The sequence below is a fragment of the Rhopilema esculentum genome, chromosome 20, assembly GCF_057945365.1.
Source record: "Rhopilema esculentum isolate cy_ngs chromosome 20, ASM5794536v1, whole genome shotgun sequence".
Taxonomy (NCBI): Eukaryota; Metazoa; Cnidaria; class Scyphozoa; order Rhizostomeae; family Rhizostomatidae; genus Rhopilema; species Rhopilema esculentum.
In genome coordinates, this window is record NC_142834.1 from 7,263,261 (window position 1) to 7,284,941 (window position 21,681).

The window sequence follows — 21,681 nt, forward strand, 5'->3', positions numbered from 1 at the left end:
CAAAAGGGACGATGTTATGGCTTTTAGGATACCAGAAATGGTTATGTGTCTTCATTGAGTGGAAAACAACTATCTCTATAGCAGAAAACTTCTATAAGTCTACAAAATCAAAACATTTGATATAGGCCCGCCAGGAACAGCATCTCTAGCTTCAACAAAGCACGAAGAAAGTAAATGTCAATAGCTTCAAAGCGTTAATAAATCAATTAGTTTTTTCATACAGATATTTTCTTCGCCAACAACTATAGGCAGTTGCCCCTCTCTCGCTGACTTAAAGCAAATCTGGCACCCTTTTTTGGAAATTGTGCGCCCCTCTTGGAGAATGAGAATCAGGTGAAAAGCTTCTGAATCAAGTAGGTTAATTTAGGTCAAGGATAACCTCAAAGTTGATTTGTTTATTCTGAAAATGGATAATGTTTTGCTAGAAAACCAATGCTGTGGAAGACAGCAAAGTTGTGTCTTTATATCCCTGCTTTCATTCAAACATTTTTCAATTTCTTCCCCTTCAAAGTTATCCAATCCTCATGTCATAATCAAACAAAATAGAGCTATGAAGCATATTTATGATAGAATGGCACCTAGAGTTCTCGGTTCTTGGTCGATGTTGTAAATTTTCCAGACCAATTTCTCTAAGAGAAAAACTTTTCTACTAAGAGAGAAATTTCAATGTAATGATAATAGTAATAATGATGATTTATTTATTTAAGGTTGGCATGATAATGATAGCTATTGAGCATAATAAGGCAAATTAAGGCAAATTAATTAGCTTTTGACATGGGCTCCGACATATGTATTGTAGTGGAACGAGTCTCATCAACAAAATATCTTGGTCTTACCCTGATAAACCAGTTTGACTGGAATGTGATATGTTGCCTACAACAGTCTTGTTCGTCCTCACCTTGAAAAAGCAGTACCTGTCTGGGTTCCGTATATCAGAAAGAACATTGATAAATTAGAAATGATACAGAAGAGAGCTGCAAGATATGTTCTAGATCGATATCATTACCCTGCAAGTGCAACTGAAATGTTAGAAAAGCTTGGACGGAAGAGCCTAGAGGAGCGAAGAAAGCATATGAGACTCACAATGAAGTATACGATAACAAATTCGTTAGTTGCAATCAATGTTACAAACTATTTTAAACCGTGTCTCAGACAAAATAGAAATTATAATAACTTCGCCTTCATCCTACCTAGGACAGACACAGACTATTTAAATTATTATTTTTTCCCTCGCACCATGAAGGACTGGAACGTTCTTCCAAACCATGTTGTGAAAGCATCAACCATGGACTCATTTAAGACACTCTTGTCAACAGTAAAGTAATATTTTAAACTAATTTCCTTTTGTTGATTAATCACCCTATTCTTTCTTTTTATTATTACTTTAGGCCCCTGCATGTGAGCTCCGTAATCACCAACCCCTTACTTTCAACCCAACCAAGTTTTGTCAAACGGCTGTACATGCAGTGGCCAATCATATTTCATCAGCGGAGCCCTCAATATTGAGGTTGCTGATTAACCCTTGTAAATGTAAATGTAAATGAAGGTTGGAAAGTGGGGTGGGGGGGGAGGAGTATCACTCGTGACAAAGAATTTGAAAAAGGCTTTATTGATTGGCAAAACAGTAAGGGTATAGCCCCCGGTCCCCCTTCGTCAGAGGTCCTTTTTGAAAAGGGAATTGTTGATAGAGCGCAAAGAAACCCTGTTTCGCACGTTTGAGGAAGTATTTTGGCCGAATAGGAGGAATTCAATGTTATTTGGAATTGTTTGCATCTGCTATGCTATAGATAGGAGTACAACACTGCCGAGAAATCTAGCCTCATTTGAGATTTCTGTTGTGTAGCAGAATTGACAGGTTTTAAATACATTTTCATTCCTGTTTGAAAAAGGCATTACCAATGAGGAGAGGAAGAAGTCTGTGGTCTTGACTTTGTGAGATTACATCATATGCGCCAAAGTTTACAAGGAAGAGACTGGGCCCTATCGATAAATGACATTGCGTTCAAGTCTCAGTATGTTGATGCATTGAATTAGTAATGGCGGACGATTAGTTTGCAGCTGCCGGCCGTATTGGCGTCCCATTGCTTTCAGGGTTCTTTTTCGCTAAACTGTGAACTAAAACCAGGAGAAATGCATGCCAGTTAGGGTCTAAACAAGTGCAACTGGAGCTGTGTGGATATGGCTGATGGAGGGACAGGTTTTGATCGAAGTCATAGCTGTGAGTAACGTAGCTAGTCCTTCCTGTCTTTTACTCCTAAACAGACAGAGGTCAAGAAGCCTAGGTATTTTTTGGGGATATTGCAGAGAAAATCATTTTGGAAGCATTAATTCTTCCTTAATGTCATGTGAATTAATTTTACGTCAAATCTGCTAGCTCCCGTCAGTCCAAGTTATTTAACAAAAATAGTCAGGAACAAAGCGATACGACGACGAAAATCCAATTTAATGAGATATTATTTTTAAATAAATTAAATTTAAGGAATACTGTTATTTTACCCTGGCATCTAGAGCTTCATCAGAGTAAAAATGATGAAGCTTTGCTTGTGCAATAAATATTCTTTGACTGCTTAAATGTTACTAATCTATGTAGATCTAAACTTTCTCCAATATGTCCAACTCAAACGCATATATGTCTAGCTGGATGTATAAATTAAAAGTTTTTAGGCAGATTAGATCATTCATTCAGCGTTTTGTTACAACTTTAAGTTTTTATCTTGCCTGTTATGGAAAACTTTTGACTGAACATATCAATCCTTTATGCTGCATTATTTTGTGAATTTTTTTTCTTGTTTGACATAAAAAATTATCTTCCAGAGAGGAAACAGCGACTCACCTATGCCATATATTGTCTGCATCCACAAATTTCCCATCTGCAAGCTGTTTCATATTGGCTGTGCAAAGTCCCTAAGTAGTCAATAATATTTTACAATATTTACAAAACAAATTTCTAAGTGCACCTGATTTCAAGCATGCAGTCTCAAATTTTCAAAATTAACTTGTCCACACAAAAATATTTTCCAGTGGATTATCTTTAATACTACCAAAAGCAAATTCTATTCAAATTTGGAAGTTTATCCCAGTGTATTTTACAATCCGTTCTGGAAAATGTGCTTTTAACCTGAGACACTGTTATACAAATTAAGTGACTAATGCCAATCCTGCAACTACTAATTAAATGATGTCTTGGTGTTTGAAGTTGTATCAGGCTTTCCTTTGATATACATCAACAATAAACTTATATATTTAGAAATGCAAATTTAAATTATTATATGTGAAAAGTGTAGAAAGATCTAGGCTGAAAAGTTGACTTGTGAAAGAAATTTAACTCAAGGAAAAGTTAGCTCTTCAATCAATTTTTGGGTTTAATGGCTCTTTCAATTTGAAATTTGAAACATTAGCAATGACTTCCTTACCCAGTGACAAATCATTTTTCAGGTGGGGGAGCAAACCCACAAAAACAAGCAAATTTGCTGACAAAATTTACCCACAAAAGCACTAAAAACTGTTTTAACCCACAATTTGGCAAAAGCTGTGGAACAGCTGCCCCCATACCCCTTCAGTTCCCGTCACTGGCCTTACCTTTAGTTAATTATCCAGGGTCAGCCTAAAACTCTGTTAACGCTTTACCACAAGATATTGATTTTGAGATTGGAAATTTTCGTGTGCTTTGTTTGCTGCACAATGCAATTTTTCAGCCGGTGTGTGACGTCATATCTCCTCTGAGAAGAGTGTAAGAATAAGGCAATGTTGCTCAGCTTCTGGAAGCAACTTCCACAATTTCTTTGAATAACTTTAGTCCTAGGAGGGTCAAAAACAACAATCAATCAAAGATCTGACTCATTCATGTGATAAATTTCTGGCATTATTTTGCTTTGTGTATGTGCTGATAAATGCCCTTGCTATCACAGACATGAAGTTATGAAGACTGCCCTTATAATGGATTTTGTTCATTTTTTTTAGTTACATGGAATTTCTCAATTTTGGAAGGAGTGATGGTGAAGATAAGCGATAAATTCAGGCCACCAAATAAGGTAATTAGTGCCAGGCAAATGGTTATTGTATAATTTTAAGGTATCATTGATATGCAACAGTGTGGTATTTGCTTGGTGCCATTTACTTGGGCTAGTCATCTAAGGGGTCCAACCCCTACAAGCTAGACTTATATTTCAAGTTTTCTTGAAAAAACTCCTAAAGGTTATCAAAGAGATTTTTGTTTGATTTAATTTTGAACTTTAGACTTAAAATGGATTTTGAACGTTTTGTGAATAATTGGTTTTTAAAGAATGTTGTAATTTATATTTACAGATTCATTTACCAATTGGATGGAAATCTTTTGAATATGAAGACGATTTTGAGGTATGCCTTTTTTAGTTTTGTCTTAAGAACATGTGCCGTGCCAAAGGTTAGGGTGGGGGCTCCAGCCCCAAAGAATTAAAGAAAAGAATAGAAGAAAAGAATAGTGCAGTAAATCCTTTTATTACTTAACCTAAACAGAATAAGCTGGGGTCTATTTCCATTTTATGGCTGAAATTGATCACACATAACAAAAGCATGCCTTAAAGTTTTTTCAAAATGATTCAAGAAAATGGCCCCAAAAATATTCTGAAATGTATTTTAAGCTAATATAAAGGGTCTGGTCACCAACATTTTCTGCTCCCTTTGCTGGCAGGGAAGATCCCCCTCCCACTTTAAATTTTTTTTCAGTTATCTATTCTTGTTCTATAAGATTACAGTTAGAGTATTTATAGGCTCTAACTGTATTTTAGTTTGATTTCAAATTTGAAGAAGATGTTATCAAGTTGGCAGAGCGAGAGCAACTTCAAGAGGAGAGTGAGAAGGAACATTCAAGTTTGATAAATGCTACAGCAAGATCACTGGATGATAACATTGAAGAAGCAAACATTGATGACAATTCTGATGAAGATGAAGACTCACTACAGAAAGCAGATGGTGCTGCTTCAGTCTTTCATAATGATGTTTCTGAAACTTCAATTCTAGAACCAGTCAAGATCAACAGTGATCCACTGGCTAAACAAGTAAATAAAAATACTTCAAAATGCTTTAACTTTTCAGAGTTTGAAGATAATTTTGCAACTCCATTTGAACTTGTTGAGCTACAAACACTTGATGATATTAATGAGTTGAAAAGTGTGTTGCAGCCTGGCTGTAAAACCAACAAAAGATCTAGAAAGACCAAGAGTGATGACAATGTCGAGTCTCAAATTGATTTTTCAATCTTTAATACTCCAGTGACAACAAATCAAGAACCAGCTGAAGTGAAAACTAGTAAGATAGCTACAGCATCACTAATACCTGATATTGAGCCAGTGCAGTCTATGGCAACAAACACTACTTTGCCATTACATCTGCAGTTTGATCAAAGGCAAAACGAAGTGCTACCTGTTTCATCACAACCATCTGCAAGCTTGCAGCCTGGTCAGCCATTTGATTCACTTCCAGTGTCTTCAAATTACCAGAATATGAATCAATTTAATCATGGTCAAGACATTACTGGCCAACCTAATCTAGGGAGGTTCCCAGATCCTGTATTCAAAAACTCATCTTTACCATTTAGTGGCCACATTCCTTTGGATATGAGATTTTCAACAAGGAAAGCAAATGATACTAGATTTTCATTGGACTCAGTTTCACATTTAGAACATGGTAATAGTAGAATCAGAGAGTTTGAACACTTGGGAAACCTTAGGGGTGAACAAGGAAAGTCACTAGAAAGAGACAGTGCTTTTTTTCCAAAAAGATATGAAGGAAGTGACTTAGATCTTAAGGCTAGAGGAAGTCTAAATAAAGCAAATTCAAGGTCTTTGCCAAATCTTGCAGAAGCAGGAAGGATGACAGAAAATGGGGTTACAGGGAGTGCATCAAACTGTTCTCAAGAACCCCTTCTATCAACTTCAAGAATTGACAATATAATGAGACACTTCCAGCTTAATAGACTAAGAGAATTTAATAGTAGCTCAAATCAAAATGATCCTAATGCAACAATTGAAAATCCCCTTCAAAATGATACGACACAATTGCCAAATGTACCTAAACCTCAGTCTGGAATAGTGACATCATTGCAACTATCACCAAGGAATTTACAATTCACGACTAATCAAACATTTGATTCATCAACAATAAGTGCACAACAAGAAAATTCCTCCATGAGTGACACCGAGAGAAGAATGAGATTTCCATCTCTTCAGGTATACAATTTACATTCCAACTGTATTCTACGTGATTTTTGATCATGTTAACATTACTTGGCAGTTTTCTAATGACGCTACGACTCATTGTAATCTCTCCTTTAAAAAAATGAAATAAATTTCATTTCAAAAGGAATGTAATTATCAGCATGAGTGTCAACATTCAAATATAGATTTATTTATTTCATGTCGTGACTTATGAAATAGTATAAAGATAAGAATGAAAGGGTCGCAAAAATTCCACTGATGAAATATTTTATTTTCCATATGAGTAGCAGTTACATTAATTACGACTAATTTGATGTCTAAAAATAGTTTGAATTTGATTGTTGTGTTGTTGCTAAGGGTGCAATTGACAAGATATCTTAGTTTCGTCACTGACTTGACAATATGTTTACAATCTTCCAACATAATTTAAATTTAACAGGACGATTCTAAGTTGCTACTCCAAGTTTCACGCTTAATGCGATTATCAGGCAACTCTTGAAACCACTCTCTCTATAAAAGCAATCATATCGAGAGTAGTTTCAACAGTTGCCGGATAGTAGCATTAAGCCTCAAACTCGAAGTAGCAACTTAGAACCGTTCTGTTTTATACACCAAATAACATGAAAAGCTCTGCCTATATGATGTCGCACACTTTATCGACAGACCGGTAAACAGTAATTTTCATTAATTGAACTTTAAGATAAAAATTTTATGTTCCTAATATATAACGAACCATGTATAATTGGATTTTCAATATTGATCAAGCTAGAATTAAATCTAGGTATATAAAGAATAAAATCAGATAAAAGGTTTTATTTTTTGTGTTCCAGCCATTACAGCCTAAAAGGAACGTCAAAACCCAGGTGACTAAACAATTCATAAATCAGCTGAATAGTGTTGAGTGGTGACGACATCAAAAGATTTGTTTTAAAATTGTTTACTTTTAACCGTGTAATCTACAAGAAACAGGCCTTCCTAAAGAAATAAGACTAATAAATAGAACAGTCAATATTGGATGAGATAAAACCGTATGAAATCATTCCTTTTTACTATTAAGTCACTGTTATCTGGTTTTTGGTTCTAAGCTCTTTGAACCAGGCCAAACCTACAGTAATAATCTGTTTGTAGACTTTACGTCTTCTATTCGCTGTATTCAGCCGACTGAGAGCAGTTTTATCTGTAATTGAAAATCTAAAGGTATCTTGTAGGAATTTATTTTATGGTTTGATTCAAATTTAAAATATTATAAAAGAAGACGCCATACTTCTAAATTCGATTTGAAGTAAACATAAATTGGCTGATCTGATCAGCTCGATTTAAATCAAGATCGATTTAGCACCTTGTTGAATTACGCCACTTTAGGAAAACTGGTGTTAAACGGGGCCTCCTTAAAACAAACAAAGCAAAGAGATATAATGATTTCTTCTTTAGAGAGAGAAATTACCTCTAAAGCCTTTGAGATATCACCTCCAAACAACGGGCACAATCTTCCGCAATAGTTTTGCTTCTTAGTGCAGTTTGTTGTCGGAAGATCTAAACCTGCAATTCACAAATATTGCTTCAGTTCAATTACAGATTTTTACCATAAACAAGCAGCGTTTAGATACCATCCTGTTTGCCGTGGTTAGTACTCGCTCTCCGCCCCGCTGTGTTATAATTAACTGTACCGATAGACATTGAATTTATGTTCCTGTTGCCTCAATTTGTTAAGCCGCTGCTAGAACTAAATGCTATTTAGGTAAGGAAAAGTGGCGTCAAGGCAATGAAATAAGCGAGAAGAGGCCTGCTTGTTGGTTAAAAGGAGCCTGCTTTTTCCTCTCTTTGTTGCCTGCAAAATCTTATCTTAGACATGTAGGAAGATCTTCTTGGCAATTATTGAAGTTATTAATTATGATGTCCTATATATTCTTTACTTTTGTCAGATGTGGTATCTGAGGGAGTTATGATTATTTCCTGGCGTATGAATTTTTATGTAGAGGCATTTGCAAAGAATGTCTCTATCCGAACTGTGATTTTTCAGATGTTCTTTGGTACCTTCCTTTTTTCTTCCTCCTTTTAAAGCACCCTGCCTTTCGATGCAGCATTAGTATATGCTTGATTTTCTTTAAACATATTAAATCGCCATAACTGTTCTAAGCAAAACGAATTCTTTAGCTGTTTTTATAAGAATGGTTCAATTCCGTGCTCATTGTGTACATCTCAGTGGATCAACTACTCAGGGAGTTATTGTAATGTATTTTATTGCAGGAGACTAATCGAAGAAGGAGACTGAGTTCTTCAGAGCCATTACCTCCAATAGCAACACCTAGTCCCCCAAGAACGTCAGGTGCCCAACATATCAACACTTCGTCTAGTCTTTCAAAGCATAGTTTTAAGCAAGAGAAGTTAAGCTGGTTACCAGATCCCACTCCGAATTTGTCACCACAGGAAGCGTCATTGGCAAACATGATCACTGGAATGGGATTCTCAAAAGCTAGAACCGCTAGGGCAGTAGAGAGACTGGAGTTTGACGAAAAGGAGGTCAGTTTAGCTTACTAGTTGTTTATAAATACAGTATCTAAACCGTAACCAACTCATAAATTCCACCATTTTCTCAGGCATAGATTTATTTTATGATCTCTTAGTACTCAGTTACTATCGTTGATTATGCAGTTCTTATCAAGGCTGGTTTTTCTTTCCAACACTAGATCATCGATTTTCTTCTCCGGGTTCAACAAATAAGTGACTTGGGTTATGATGCAGATGATGTTGAGATGGCGATAATCAACAATAAAAATGACAATGAAACTGTGAGTATGTGCCTGCTGCATTCAAAATAACCTTTGCTTGCCCATTTCCCGCAGTTAAACTCTATTCAATTAATTTACTTTTTAACACAATTCATAAAATTGTTCCTTCTCTTTTACTCCAAGAAGGTACATCTTTGAAAATTTCTCACAGAATACTGCTTGGCTTGAGTGTGGTAGTGATATTTGTTGTAGCAACAAACATCCTCTAGGTTATTAGCTATACAACCTATGATTTTTATGTTCTAAGATAATGAAAATTTCAAAGTCTTGAATCAAGCTTGTGAATGTTTTATTCTCAGAAGACTGGGTTTTTAGAAGTTTTATTTGGTAGTAAAATATCTATGTAAAGGTATTACGTATATGCGCCCTTTTTGTTTCCTTTGTAGATTTTGAACTACTTAAGTCACACAAACAAATGGAAGGAGTTAGGTTTTCCTGTTCAAAAGGTGCACGATGCACTTATTAACACAGACAAAGAAAATGAAGCTGTTTTTGAATACCTGACAAGTTTAGATGAATAGCAGTTAAAAAGCGTAAGAAATTCCAGCATTTATTGAAACTGGCAAGCAAAGAATGTATGAAAATAAATTTCTTTCCTGTAAAAACCAATCTCCAGTATTAATCAGACTCTATCTAAGCTTCCATCCGAAATTCCTTTCTTTAATGTTGTAAATTATAGATATACGTTCCTTACTATGAAGAGCTTAAATACTGACTAGGTCGTTAGTTTGAAAAAAGGGCTGTATCAATACTGTGAAAATGTTTCAATTTGTGCATGGTAAAAGGTATTTCAAACACGATGTCTGCACTGTACAACCAAGAAAGCCGGTTTTGTGTTTCTGGAATTTGTAGAAATTGTGGAATTTAGTTTTTTTAATCTGTTTTCAACATAGTTTTCAGCCCTATAAACCGAACAGCTTTCTTAAAAACATATCTTACTATTTTAAGATTGATGTCGCTGTATTTCAACCACTATTCCAGTGGCGGAAATTGAGCATATTTTCTGGGGGTGGTGGGGGGGGGGGGCAAAAGCCAACAAAAACTTTGCCCAGATTTCTAGCAGGGATTTAGTCGTAACATTTTACCGGGGGGAGGGGGGGGGACTCTATGAAATTTGTTCATGTCATATGATAATTGCAATTTGAACATGACGAGGGTGAGGGTCAATGTTTTTTTCCGATCCTGGGTTGAGCAGCCAGGTACATTGATTGTTTGAGCTGAGATCAGAACATTGGTACCGTGGAAAGAGCCGGGGGAAACTTCATTGCAAGTGAGGGGGGAATGTTTATGTTGCTCAATAGTTAAGTAAAAGCCGCCACCACGGTTGGCAGCAAGAAAATTTTCGAAATATGATATTCTGAATATGGCCAGAAAATGCATATAAAATATTTATAGCATCGATAAGAAAGATTTTTTTAAATTAATGACCCATTGGTTGGATTTTGATTTGACACATTTTTGGTTGTCATACTTTGTGTATATTTCCATGCATACAAAGTTTGTAATGCGTTTAAATCTGTCAGTTGTTCCCTCCCTGGTGAGCGTTTCGGCCGTTCTTGGTGTAGAAAAAACAATATAAGGGATTGTTAGTGATTTACATACTCACTTGTCTCCTTGCCGATAAGGGAAACGTGATTGTCAAATCAAAAGTTAGCCTGTGTTCCAGACCCCTAACTTTGGCTTTGCCCGCAGGACTGCCAAGGTTTGCCGGCGAAAATTTTAGCCGTGAGCAAACGAAGTTTCTTTCAACCAAAACCAGATTTGCCGAAAAATTCTTACCTGGCGATCGCCCCCCCCCCCCCACACACACCCCCACAAATTCCACCACTGCACTATTCATATCGTAGGTAGGTAAATTACAATACCTTATAAAATATTTTTTCGGCTTATCTTCAATTTTCAGAATAGAATGAAAACCAGTTATCCATTTAGATTTCATTAATGATGAATAGAATATCCAACACAGCGAAAAAAGGGACATCTTTATGTTTGGTTAATCATTTTACCCAAAATATTAATTAATTTATTAATAAGTAATTCATTACTTTGAGAATCATTGCCTCTTCCACCATATATCTATGATGGAATATCTTTGTAATTTAAGTTGAAAATTGTCAGTTTACTGCTTAATTAACTTAACGTACGAAACGGTGAGACTTTTTTCCTTGTTTACTAATGGAATGCCCAATGTTACGAGTAAATATTTACAATAATCAAACTTTGAACATAGTTACAAAGGATATGTGGTTTAATTGTATATGGTTTAATCCCAAGTTTAAAATGACGTCAAAAAGCATTCGAATGTATTATTTGTTGTTTATAATGGTTGTCTTGCTCTTCTATACATGAATGTATTACGTTGCGTAAAATTTTTGCATTTAATTAATTGCCACATAATTGCTCATATTAAGAGTAATTTGCTCTTATGTTAAATATTTGTTGTAGGTGACAAAAAGCGATACTGTTCTTTAAGAAAAAAGCTCTTGATAACACAGATCAAACAGGGTTTTTCTGGGCTTTTCTTTTCTCTCATTTGCTGTAGGAATATCTATTTAACATTTTTCAAACATAACCCATATCCTCTCCCAGTTTTCCAGAAATTGAAATTTAAGCAGCGAGGCTATGAATTAGCAGCAGATCTCAAAAGTTTCGAGTATCTTTATTTGTCAGTGACCAGGTTTTTCGTCAAATATTCGAAGAAAGGCTTTACTATAGCTTACGCAAATGTCCTTTTGAAAAATTCACTTGTTTATTTAGTGGTAGAACCAATTTTCTTTTAGCCTCTTTATTTTTTTGTTGCTCTTTTATTCATTTATTTTCTTCACTGCAATCTATTGAAAATAATTTTTCTAGAGAATTGTTTTCTCTAGTTCTAAGTGAAACCACCAGTACATATCATATATCCGAACAATTTTCTCATCAGTCCAGGGTTTATTTTAATGTGCGGTGATAGTCAATTTGTGCAGTTATAAATCGTTATTGTGCAGTGATAAACTCAAATTTTGTGCAGTGATAAAACTCAAATAAAGAGATTTGGCATTGAAAAAGCAAAATTGAAGCAACTGCCAGTGGACACATAACAGTAGCATTGATCATAATATATGGAATCTATTTGAAATTTGTTCAGTATCTAAAACCTATCGAGATTTTTCATAATCCATTTTGTTTAATGGTTGTGGTCATGAAAATTTTCAAAAGGTGACACCCAAATTTTAAAAGTTTTGAATTTGTGCAGTGATAACAATTCTTTAAAATAAATTCAGCATCAGTCACTTTATCTAGTACCATTAAAGGGCAATAGGTCCATGATACACAGAATGCTGAGGGAAATTAGATTGTTCATGGGCTAAAGAGGAAGTCTCTAAAACTAGTTAACCTGAAAGCAGCACAAATGCTTGTATCTACAGGCAAGTTCTAAAAATTCACAAAGATTTTAGGCAGATTTTTCGGAAATTTGATTTGGTAAACGAGTTTTGCTATGGAGAAATTCTAAAAAATCGATTGTTCTATGAGTGGCAATTATTAATATATTTATGTTTGTTTTACGTTTAGATAGTTATGAATCCTTTTATAATAATTTCAATTTCGATTTATGTCTACATACCCTCAAGCAGTGGAAATATTTCAGACTCTTTGTGTTATCGTAATTAACATAGTTGAGCAAACATCATTGAATCCCAAATTGTTTATACAAGTCTTTTTTCCCGAAGTGACCTTATAAGTAAAGATTTGTTGGACATTTTCGGTTGCATCTCAGTCACAAACACTATTTTAAAATGTAATTTTCCAGTCTCTCGATTACTGAATGGAAATTTCGACACCTGCTTTAATGATTATATTATTTAAAATACTACATTAGCTTGTTATGATGTATGCAGCGTCAATGTTTGAAGAATCAGAGGAATTTCACGAAGAATGTCAAACGAAGTGTCTCTGTGGCTTTTCATTTTTCTTTCACCCTTACTGCCGTTGCCAAAGATACGTCAGAGACCCCTGAACCAAAGGTTCCGTCGTGGAGAGGGACTTAGCCCCTTGTTAAAACTTTCATTCTTTAAGTCAGAAGATTGTTTCATTGACTTCATACACACAACTATGACACGAAAGAGAGCCTTATAAACAGAACGCAAGAATATTTGATGGGGTCATGGGTGTGGTATCTTGAGTTTGCTACAGCTCAGAGCCTTTCCTAACTTTTTAGAACGGCACCTCGACGCTCGCTCGACGCTGTATGTAAGCGTGGCCATCAGCCAATAAGGTGTACCACATCATTTGAATCTTTTCGTTTGAAAGACATACATGTTATAAAAAGAGACCACATGCCCCTTTTTCTAACAAAGGAACACAAACAATTCCTCTCTCTTGGAGACTTTTCATTTTTTCTTAGACTTTTCATCGCATTTTTTCATTTAAAGCAGAGAAACAATTCAGACAAGTTCTTATTCACAATTGGCCAACGAATAAGATAAAAGCACATCATAAAAGCACCAAAAGAAATAACACCTCCTGTTTCGGTAATAGCAATAAATGTTATTTACAGGGACGTTGGAACGACCAAGGGGCAAGGGGGGCAGGCTTGAGTAAAAGGGCATTTGAAAAATAATTCCCAGATACTAACAGTTCTTTCGAAACTGTCATTTTGTTTCGATCCATAGGCGTAAACTTAGGGGGGGCTCTGGGGGTTCAGCCCCTCCTGAGGAAAACCGAGGGGGGGGGGCGGAGCCCCCCTTGGAAAATAAGGAAGTGCTTCACCAATTTTTAGATTAGTTTGTTATATTATTGGTTCCACGCATAAACATTTTGAGTGCCTAAATAGAACTGATGATCTCAACCTAAAGAAAATAATTATGATTTAAAAATAAACTTTCCATAATCTCTTGTGTGTTTCTTCTTCATCGATAATGCACGAAAAAATCGCCTTTAAGCCCTTAGCTAATCCATTTTCTATCCTGTGACATCAGCAGCTGCCATTAGGAATTGTCATTAATTTGTTGAGCCCCCCCCCCCCCCCCCTGAAAAAATGCAAGTCTACGCCTATGTTTCGATCTATTGTAGGTAAGTGTCGTCAATGATAAGGCAGTACAGTCGGAATTTCATATGAATCTTTTGATAATAACAAACGGCCACTTACGAAGATTTTTACTGCTTGGACACCTGTTAAGGGTACTTTGGCCCCCATGCCCCCTATCGAAAGGCAGCAGGGGCGGTTAAACCCCGCGCCCCCTTCTCCAGCGTCCCTGGCTATTTATATACGAAAAGACTTGTTGCCTAAATTGAAGCTAAACCATAGTCAAAAGAAAGATTTCTTTTTATTATGGCTTAACTCCAATGAAGTCTTGTAGATTTGAATTAAACCATGGCTATCCATTTATTTGGATTTGTGGATGGCAAACCATGAAAGTTTGGTTACACTCATTCTTTTTATAAGAAACTGGCTATAAGAAACGAGTACTGGACAGTCAGAAAAAAATTAAGAAACTTCAGTACTCGAAGCAAAAAAATTAAGAAATTATTAAATCATGATAAAACTGAGAACAACAAAATTTTGTACAATCCAAGAACAAAATTGCCCTGTTGGCCTAGAACTTAAGACGCAAGGGATAAAAATATACTTCCCACATCTAAATACAGCATCGGAACGGATGCGAATCTCTTGGCGTGATAAAAAGGTCACGAACATTTCATAACATCATCATTCATGACATCATAATTAAGAAACTCTTGAGAAACAATGAGTATTGAAATTTCCAGAACATTAAGAAACTTGAGTACTCAACATCGACCTTTTTTTCTTATAAAAAGAATGAGTGTATTTGCATGCTATGCAAGGTATGAAAGGTGAACAATAGTAGATAAATCGCAGAAAGGAGGTCTGACTCAGGATGTGCATGCTAAAGTCGGTAACATGCAGTGAGTCATACACCTGCTGTATTGCTAAATTTAGACTGGCATCATCAACATACTATTCAACCGTGTTAGCAAACCGCTTTAATCCCTTAATCATTAGTTTCCAAATCGTAGAAAAGCCTACCCAACGTACACATTGAAGTACAATGTCCAAATTTCAATTTTTTCTCGCGATACTCATAGATAAGCAGAATTTATAAGAAACTTGCTTGCTTGTCTCACTAAAAAAATTTGTGAAAAATATGACCTTTCCGAAGAGAAATTAGATGGGGGGGGGGGGCAAGCCTTTGTTTATATAGAAAGAAGGACAATAGCCTATTGCTCAAAACAATTGAAAGTCAGTGGGACTGGAGAGACAATCATCCCCCTAAGTTATTATGTTAAGAAATGCCCTGAAAGTAGCATACTTAAGCCACGTTTCTCAAAGCAATTTTAACACATAAATCTACTACTATCTTGTCCAGGGGGTAGAAAATGCCCTATGAATACTACCGAAAGGAAATCCAGTACAACGAGATGGTAGAACAGTGTACTACCCTGGGTACCAGGGCCGCAAAAATTTAACGGCAGCAAAGAATTTTTGCGGCTCTGGTACCCAGGGTAACAGTGTACATATTTTGTGTTAACAGCTGGAAGACAAACATTCGTTTGAGCACGGTTTGCGCTTGCAACTGTGAATCACCATTTCAAGCCCTATTCCAATAAATACAACAGCAAAACGCAATCACGTGCCTGCATTTCCTGCTAGCAAAGTGTGACTGTTATGAAGCAAATCCAATTTCTTCCTGGTTGATATTTCCTAATTCATTATGAGAGGATTCGAACAACATTTCCACACCGCATTTCAGAGAAGGGGCAGATTTACCAGAAGGTGTAAGGGGTGCGACATCCCCCAACATTTTTGTATTCTCCGGTAAATTTTGCTTTGATTCGGTAAAAAGCAACTTTTGGTAGACAGTAGTAATAAAATGATGCAAAAAATTGCTTTATCTATCTTCTTATCTTAAAGTTAAAAACTGAATTTTAAAAGCTGGCTCTTCCATCAGTTTCCAGTCAACTGAAAAGGCCTGAAAGGTGTGGCACAAACCCCATCATTATCTAACACCCCCTAATCCTTGCCCCTCAAATCCGTCCGTGTTTCAAAGGTACTACAAAACGAAATTATTTTGGGAACTTCTCTTTGAACACAGACGCTCTTTAAAACCGCACTGAGCAACTACTTTAACGAGTAATCTAACCAGTCTAACAACTGAAAATACCTTGGCGGTATTTTGCCATACTCTATGGTCTTTGCTCGCACGCCCCCACTTCCATCCTGTGTGTTCCGTTAAGCATGACATCATAACATAAAACTTCCTTTCGACAACTATGACTGTGGTTCTACATAGACTGTGCAACCGAAATCCTTTGGTATTCGAGAGGCATTTCCTTGCTGCCGTAAATAGAATTTCTATTTTCATTTTAACAATGTTTCTATTTTTGAAAGTAAGAATGTTATTTTAAGTGTTTGGGGGACCAAAATACACTGTATTCTTAAGGGCTTAAAAACATGGGATATTTCTACTATACTATATCTTCCATGGGATAAACAGACCAATCAGAGAAAAAGTAGTTTAGTGATGATTGTTATCAAAGCCAATTTTGGAGTATGGTACTCATTATTATATAAGATAAAATTTTTATAAATATTATTCTAAGAAGGCTTGAAACTAATGAAACTCAAGAAATTATTAAGAGAAATGACCAAGCTTGACATTCATGGAAAGTTGGACTATTTATGATAAATAGATAATAGACCATCTGATAATATGGTATCAAACAAGAAAAGCAGGCTTTTGCGCAAAATGTCTGATATACTCATCAAGCATGTATTATGCTAGTATGTTCAGTTATAAAGATATTTTTCAAGAAGTATAAAAATGCACCAAAATCTTACCAAATTTACACATTATTTTGCTCTAGAGTGATTTATTGGTAATTCCCAGCTCAGAGTCACAAACCTTTAAGAGTATTGAGGCTCAGCAAAAAAAAGTGCTGTTTAGAGAAAATATAAGAATATCTTATGTCCTATAAGTATCATGGATACAAAGTAAACACAAGAAGTTCCTTAAGTATTTAATTGACATGAATTAGTTTCTGGACATAACAGATTTCACATTAACAACCTCTTCACTGACAAATTATTTCAGGATTAACAATCAATTAGTTAATCTCTGTGAATTAACATGCAAAAGAAAAAAATACATTTCTAAACCAAAAAAGATTATTGAACCCCAAAAATTAATAATTTAATTTCATGAGTTATTAAGTATCTTTCTTCAAATGAGCTCAATCTTATTTTAGGCATTTTATTTGGCAAGTTGATTGGAAGTGCCCTAATGGAGCAACACATGGCGAGTATTCTTTGAGAGCAGTTCAATTTAGTCAGAAAATGAGTACAATCAAATAGCAATCTTGTGAGATACACTGCCAATCTAACTTTAAATGCACAACCTATTAAATGGGACTTTCAGTAATTGGATGTAGTCTCTTGACCATAAGAAAAAATACTTGAATCCTCATATCAAGTGGCATAAAAGAGCTCATGTTCCAATCCAATATGTTTAACAAATTTACTTAACATTAATTTGACATCTACCAATAATTAAATAACATTTATAACATCACTTTTCTGTAATTTAACCTTCAATGTTATGTAGAATATTAACCAAATTTGAAATAAATAGACAAAATGACACATCTAATTAACTCTCTAAAACAAAATATGAGATCCTAAAATACTTCTGAAGAAAGCCTTGCTCTCTTAAAACAATTAATCAGTTTCTGTTCTCTTTCAACCATGCTTTTCCTCTTTAAACCAATGCAATGCATAGATCATAAGTACACACTTCCTGTTCCATACAGCAAGGAGTCATGTCATCAAGTATACACAGACTACATATGCACTAATGTAGTACATATTGTCCATAGTATACTGGCCTATGTTCAAATAACCAGACTTGATAACTTCTCAGCTATATTTTACCTCTGTTTGATATCTTTAATACCAATATATAAAGACTCGCTACTGTTGGCTCGTGAATGATCATTCTCCAACTTGTCTCCAATTAGTTTTAATGTATTACCACATTCCCTTACAGTCTTGAACCAATGGATAAATGAATTGCTTCTTGAGGTTTTGTGTCCCACAGACTTTGAGCGCATAAGTTTTTTTCTTTAGTCTTCATCTATTTTTCCCCCTTTTTTAGAGCCAACACAAGAGAATGAAGATGATCTAGCTTTTTTGGATTCTTTCTTCTGTGCTTTGTGCCTCCAAAACATCAACTGCAATTGGAGAAGAGATAGACAAGAATCAGACTTAGCATGATTAAACCATTTTACAAGAATACTTTTTTCTTTCTAAAAATTAATAATAATCAATATATGTTTCATTCTTATGTTATTTATCTATAAAATAGAACTTTCAGCCTTTTTGCAAATGCAAATATCATTCTCCTGGTAGCATTGCGAAAATGTGTGTCGATTACTTCTTATTTCAGTGCTGCTATTTAACTTGATTTATGAACCGGAACTTTAAGATTATATGATTACGCCAAAAATTCTACAGTGGCATGACCGGCGAAATCGCATCAGGATTATCAATGGAAAATGAGGAGATAAATAAACGAGAAGAATTTGATCGTTTTTTAAGAATATAGTTTTCAAAAGCACACAATCTAATGTCAAATATAAAAATCTGGGAGAGGACGAATATGCACACACCACAGGTTATTTAAGTCTGCACTTTCATAAAACAACGCTCAGCTTTTGCCTTGAAGGTTTTTGGCAAATCTCAAGTAAATCAATACTTATTTCAAGATTCGACTTATTCTCGATTCAAAAATATCCGCTTTACACCTATGATTTAAACAAAGAATCGGTTAAGGTAAACATAAAAAAATTGCTGTCAACATAACGGAACCTACTTTTGAAAGCTTCATTTTTTATCCGGCCGTCCCCTTCTTTCTTTGAGTTTCAAATGTAGTCTTGGCTTTTGCTTGCTTCTTCTTCGGGCTAAACGATTACCTTTACTTTTGGTTAAGTTCTTTCCCACTTGGGTACTTTCCAATTCCCTCTAAACGAGTGTTTCTTGGTAACACAAGATTCAGGCACTGAACTGTGCTCGAAATGACGTCAGGTTTGTTTTTATAATGACCAGAGTGAGGCTCATGGGATACGAGACTTTGCACGCCGAACCAATGAGGTAAAAATAAACACTAGAGTGCGAACTCCCATTGGTTTCCGTTGACGCGAGTGAGGCCGTCATGCGCACGGCTACCATTTTGAATGCATGGCAAAAGACAACAAATAAGTGTGGAGGACGACTGTTTGTGCTACTGGAAAAACAGAAGGAAAAGGCTTTTTTTATTTCATTTTCGACAAAATTGTGCAAATTTAAGCAAAGCAGTGCCGAGGAAGACCTTTTGCAATGATTTCTATGGGAGGTAAGTTGTTTTAACTACACGTCCAATGCACTGAATGTGCATAGGCTTCAGTGCATTGCCTACCTTAATAAACCAAACTAGCTTCGAAGCGAATTACTTTATAAAATATTTCACTTAAAATGAAGGATTTAATATTTGGCGAAAAACTTCTAAACGAAACATTTGAAGCAAACAGCAAAAGCTATGGTTTTTTAAGTTTATGTGTTTTTAAACAAAACTAATTTGTTCATCCGGTGTCGTAAACTTGGTGTGTTTTTCATTACTATCTGCCTTGTGTAATGCTTGGCGTAAGTTTGCATACGCAGAAGGAAGTATTTCTCGCAAATTTTCTTCACAACTTGTGTGAGATGATCATCCTCAAAGACTGGGTCGATTTCGTGTGCATGTTTGGAAAACGATGGAAATAATTTGCTTAGGTTTTCGCCTTGACTTCGTAGCACGCCGTTCGTCATTCTCCGTATCAATCCAACTTGTGAATTGATTTTCATGTCTCCCTTCCTTGTACCTTTAACTCTCTCCCGGAATGATTTCTCACATAATGTGATTAATTTGTGCACCCCAAATGATACTTTTATAAGCCCTCCATTGTTCTTTCTATCCAGAAACAGGGAAAATGGTGCTGTCACATAGTCATGTTCCTCTGACATGCAATTGAGAATGAGGGCTTCAGAACATTGAGAGCAATCAAGCTTTTTGATGATACGACGAACAATGAATCCTGCAATGTAGTATATGATGTTTTCAGAGAAGTTTGACAAGGAAATCCTATCAAGACTCTCAGACAAAGCATTTGCGTCCTCATCAGTCATTTCATCATCATTGCTTGGATATTCGCATATGGGAGATCTATGCTTTGTCCACTTTAAACTGAATAAAGAACCTGTGCAATTCTCATCAAATGACATGACATTAGCCTGGCTCGATGCAACAATTGAATTCTTAAGCAGCAAATTCCTTATGGCATACTTAAACTGTAAGGTGTTTGGATTGTTATTATTACCACCTCGTCCTCGGATACAAGCAAACAGCAACTCTATGTGGTCTTGGGAAAACTTGTAAGTTAATACATAGTTAAATGGCCTTTCTGGTGCAGTTAAGAGTTCCTTTGCAATTGACATAATAGATTTCATTGTCATTAGAAAACCAAGTATGAAAGTTTTGCGTCTACTGAACACAAGCAATTGCCTTTCACTGGATTTCAAGGACAGAAGATACTCTGCTGATTGGGCAAAAGTTTGCTCGATATATTCAAGGTTTTGCAACCTTATTGGGCGTTTAAAGCCTTTGGCAAATGCAAACCGTGAATTGAGGATGTCAAAAATTTTATCAATTGTTCTTATGAAGACAATAGTTGCACTAGCATTTTCGAATTCAGCATGTTTTAAGTCTGTCTTTAAGAATTCTAATGCATTAGCAACTGATGAGCTCAGTGTCTGAGCTGCATATTTTACTTTCATTTTATGCTGCTGCCAATGCACATGGTTTACATTAATTTTGTTTGCCAAAGTTAAACCTTCCTCTTCTTGCATCTTGCATAATTTTTCAATATATTCCCAAGAAATAATATCCCCAGAATTTGTAGAAAATTTCCCATATTCGCCCAATGTATTTCTCGCTAGCTTAACCATGTGGCATGCATCTAGAACTCCATAAACATCATATGGCCTAGTCGGGTGTTGGAAAGAGGCTATCATGCCATCATAATTTGGTGTGAATGAGCAACCAAGTAACCTAAGTGCTTCAAGGTTAGCAGATGTGCCATCACAAGTTAGTGACCAAACCCTAAAGCCATAATCAGCAACCAAGGACAATGCACTCTTAACTAGTGATGCCTGTATTTGCCCGTTTAACTTATTTGTAAAGAAATATCCTATTGGACATTTCCAGTGACTTCTCAGACCAACAAGAAGAAATGCTAGAGCTTCAGAAGCTTGGTCTTCACTGTTTTCCGGGATGCAACCTCCATAATCAACAAAGCCTGAAAATTTCTGATTGCCCTTGTCATAAATCACTTGCTTCCTTATGGCCATTGCATCTATCATTAAGGCACAGTCAGACATGTTTGTGTTGTTGGCAAGCTGAGCAGCAAGATTTTCTAGAACATCTTTGAAAAATCCAGGCTCACAGTTCACAGAAGACTGCCAATTTCTTAAAGAAGATGGATGTGGTAGGTCAAAGACTTTCCTCATGAATAGATATGCCTTAGGCGAATAGAAATGAAGGGTTAAGGCAAACTTCTTAATCTCCTCGTGGTATCTCTTACCCCCAGCTTTTCGCTTTGAATTCTTTATTTGATTTTCAAACATTGTC

General features: G+C 35.7%; 1 protein-coding gene and 1 long non-coding RNA gene across 3 annotated transcripts; one reads left to right on the forward strand and one right to left on the reverse strand.

Annotated features, from left to right (window-relative positions):
* Positions 1 to 1,931: 1,931 nt before the first annotated feature.
* LOC135687351 (uncharacterized) lies at positions 1,932 to 11,484 on the forward strand. Of its 2 annotated transcripts, XM_065203891.2 has the most exons (8): positions 1,932 to 2,218; positions 3,961 to 4,031; positions 4,306 to 4,356; positions 4,767 to 6,206; positions 7,025 to 7,057; positions 8,442 to 8,714; positions 8,882 to 8,983; positions 9,370 to 11,484. In XM_065203891.2, the coding sequence occupies exons 1-8, from the start codon at positions 2,179 to 2,181 to the stop codon at positions 9,502 to 9,504; spliced, it is 2,145 nt and encodes a 714-aa protein (XP_065059963.2). In that variant the 5' UTR covers positions 1,932 to 2,178; the 3' UTR covers positions 9,505 to 11,484. The 2 variants fall into 2 exon arrangements, with proteins under 2 accessions (XP_065059963.2, XP_065059964.2); XM_065203892.2 differs by lacking the exon at positions 7,025 to 7,057 and having other exon boundaries at positions 1,942 to 2,218.
* Positions 11,485 to 16,924: 5,440 nt separating this feature from the next.
* LOC135687268 (uncharacterized) lies at positions 16,925 to 19,084 on the reverse strand. The gene is made up of 2 exons (XR_010516180.2): positions 18,853 to 19,084; positions 16,925 to 18,211 (listed from the first exon to the last, which is right to left on the reverse strand). It is a non-coding gene; the product is annotated as an uncharacterized LOC135687268 (long non-coding RNA).
* Positions 19,085 to 21,681: the final 2,597 nt, after the last annotated feature.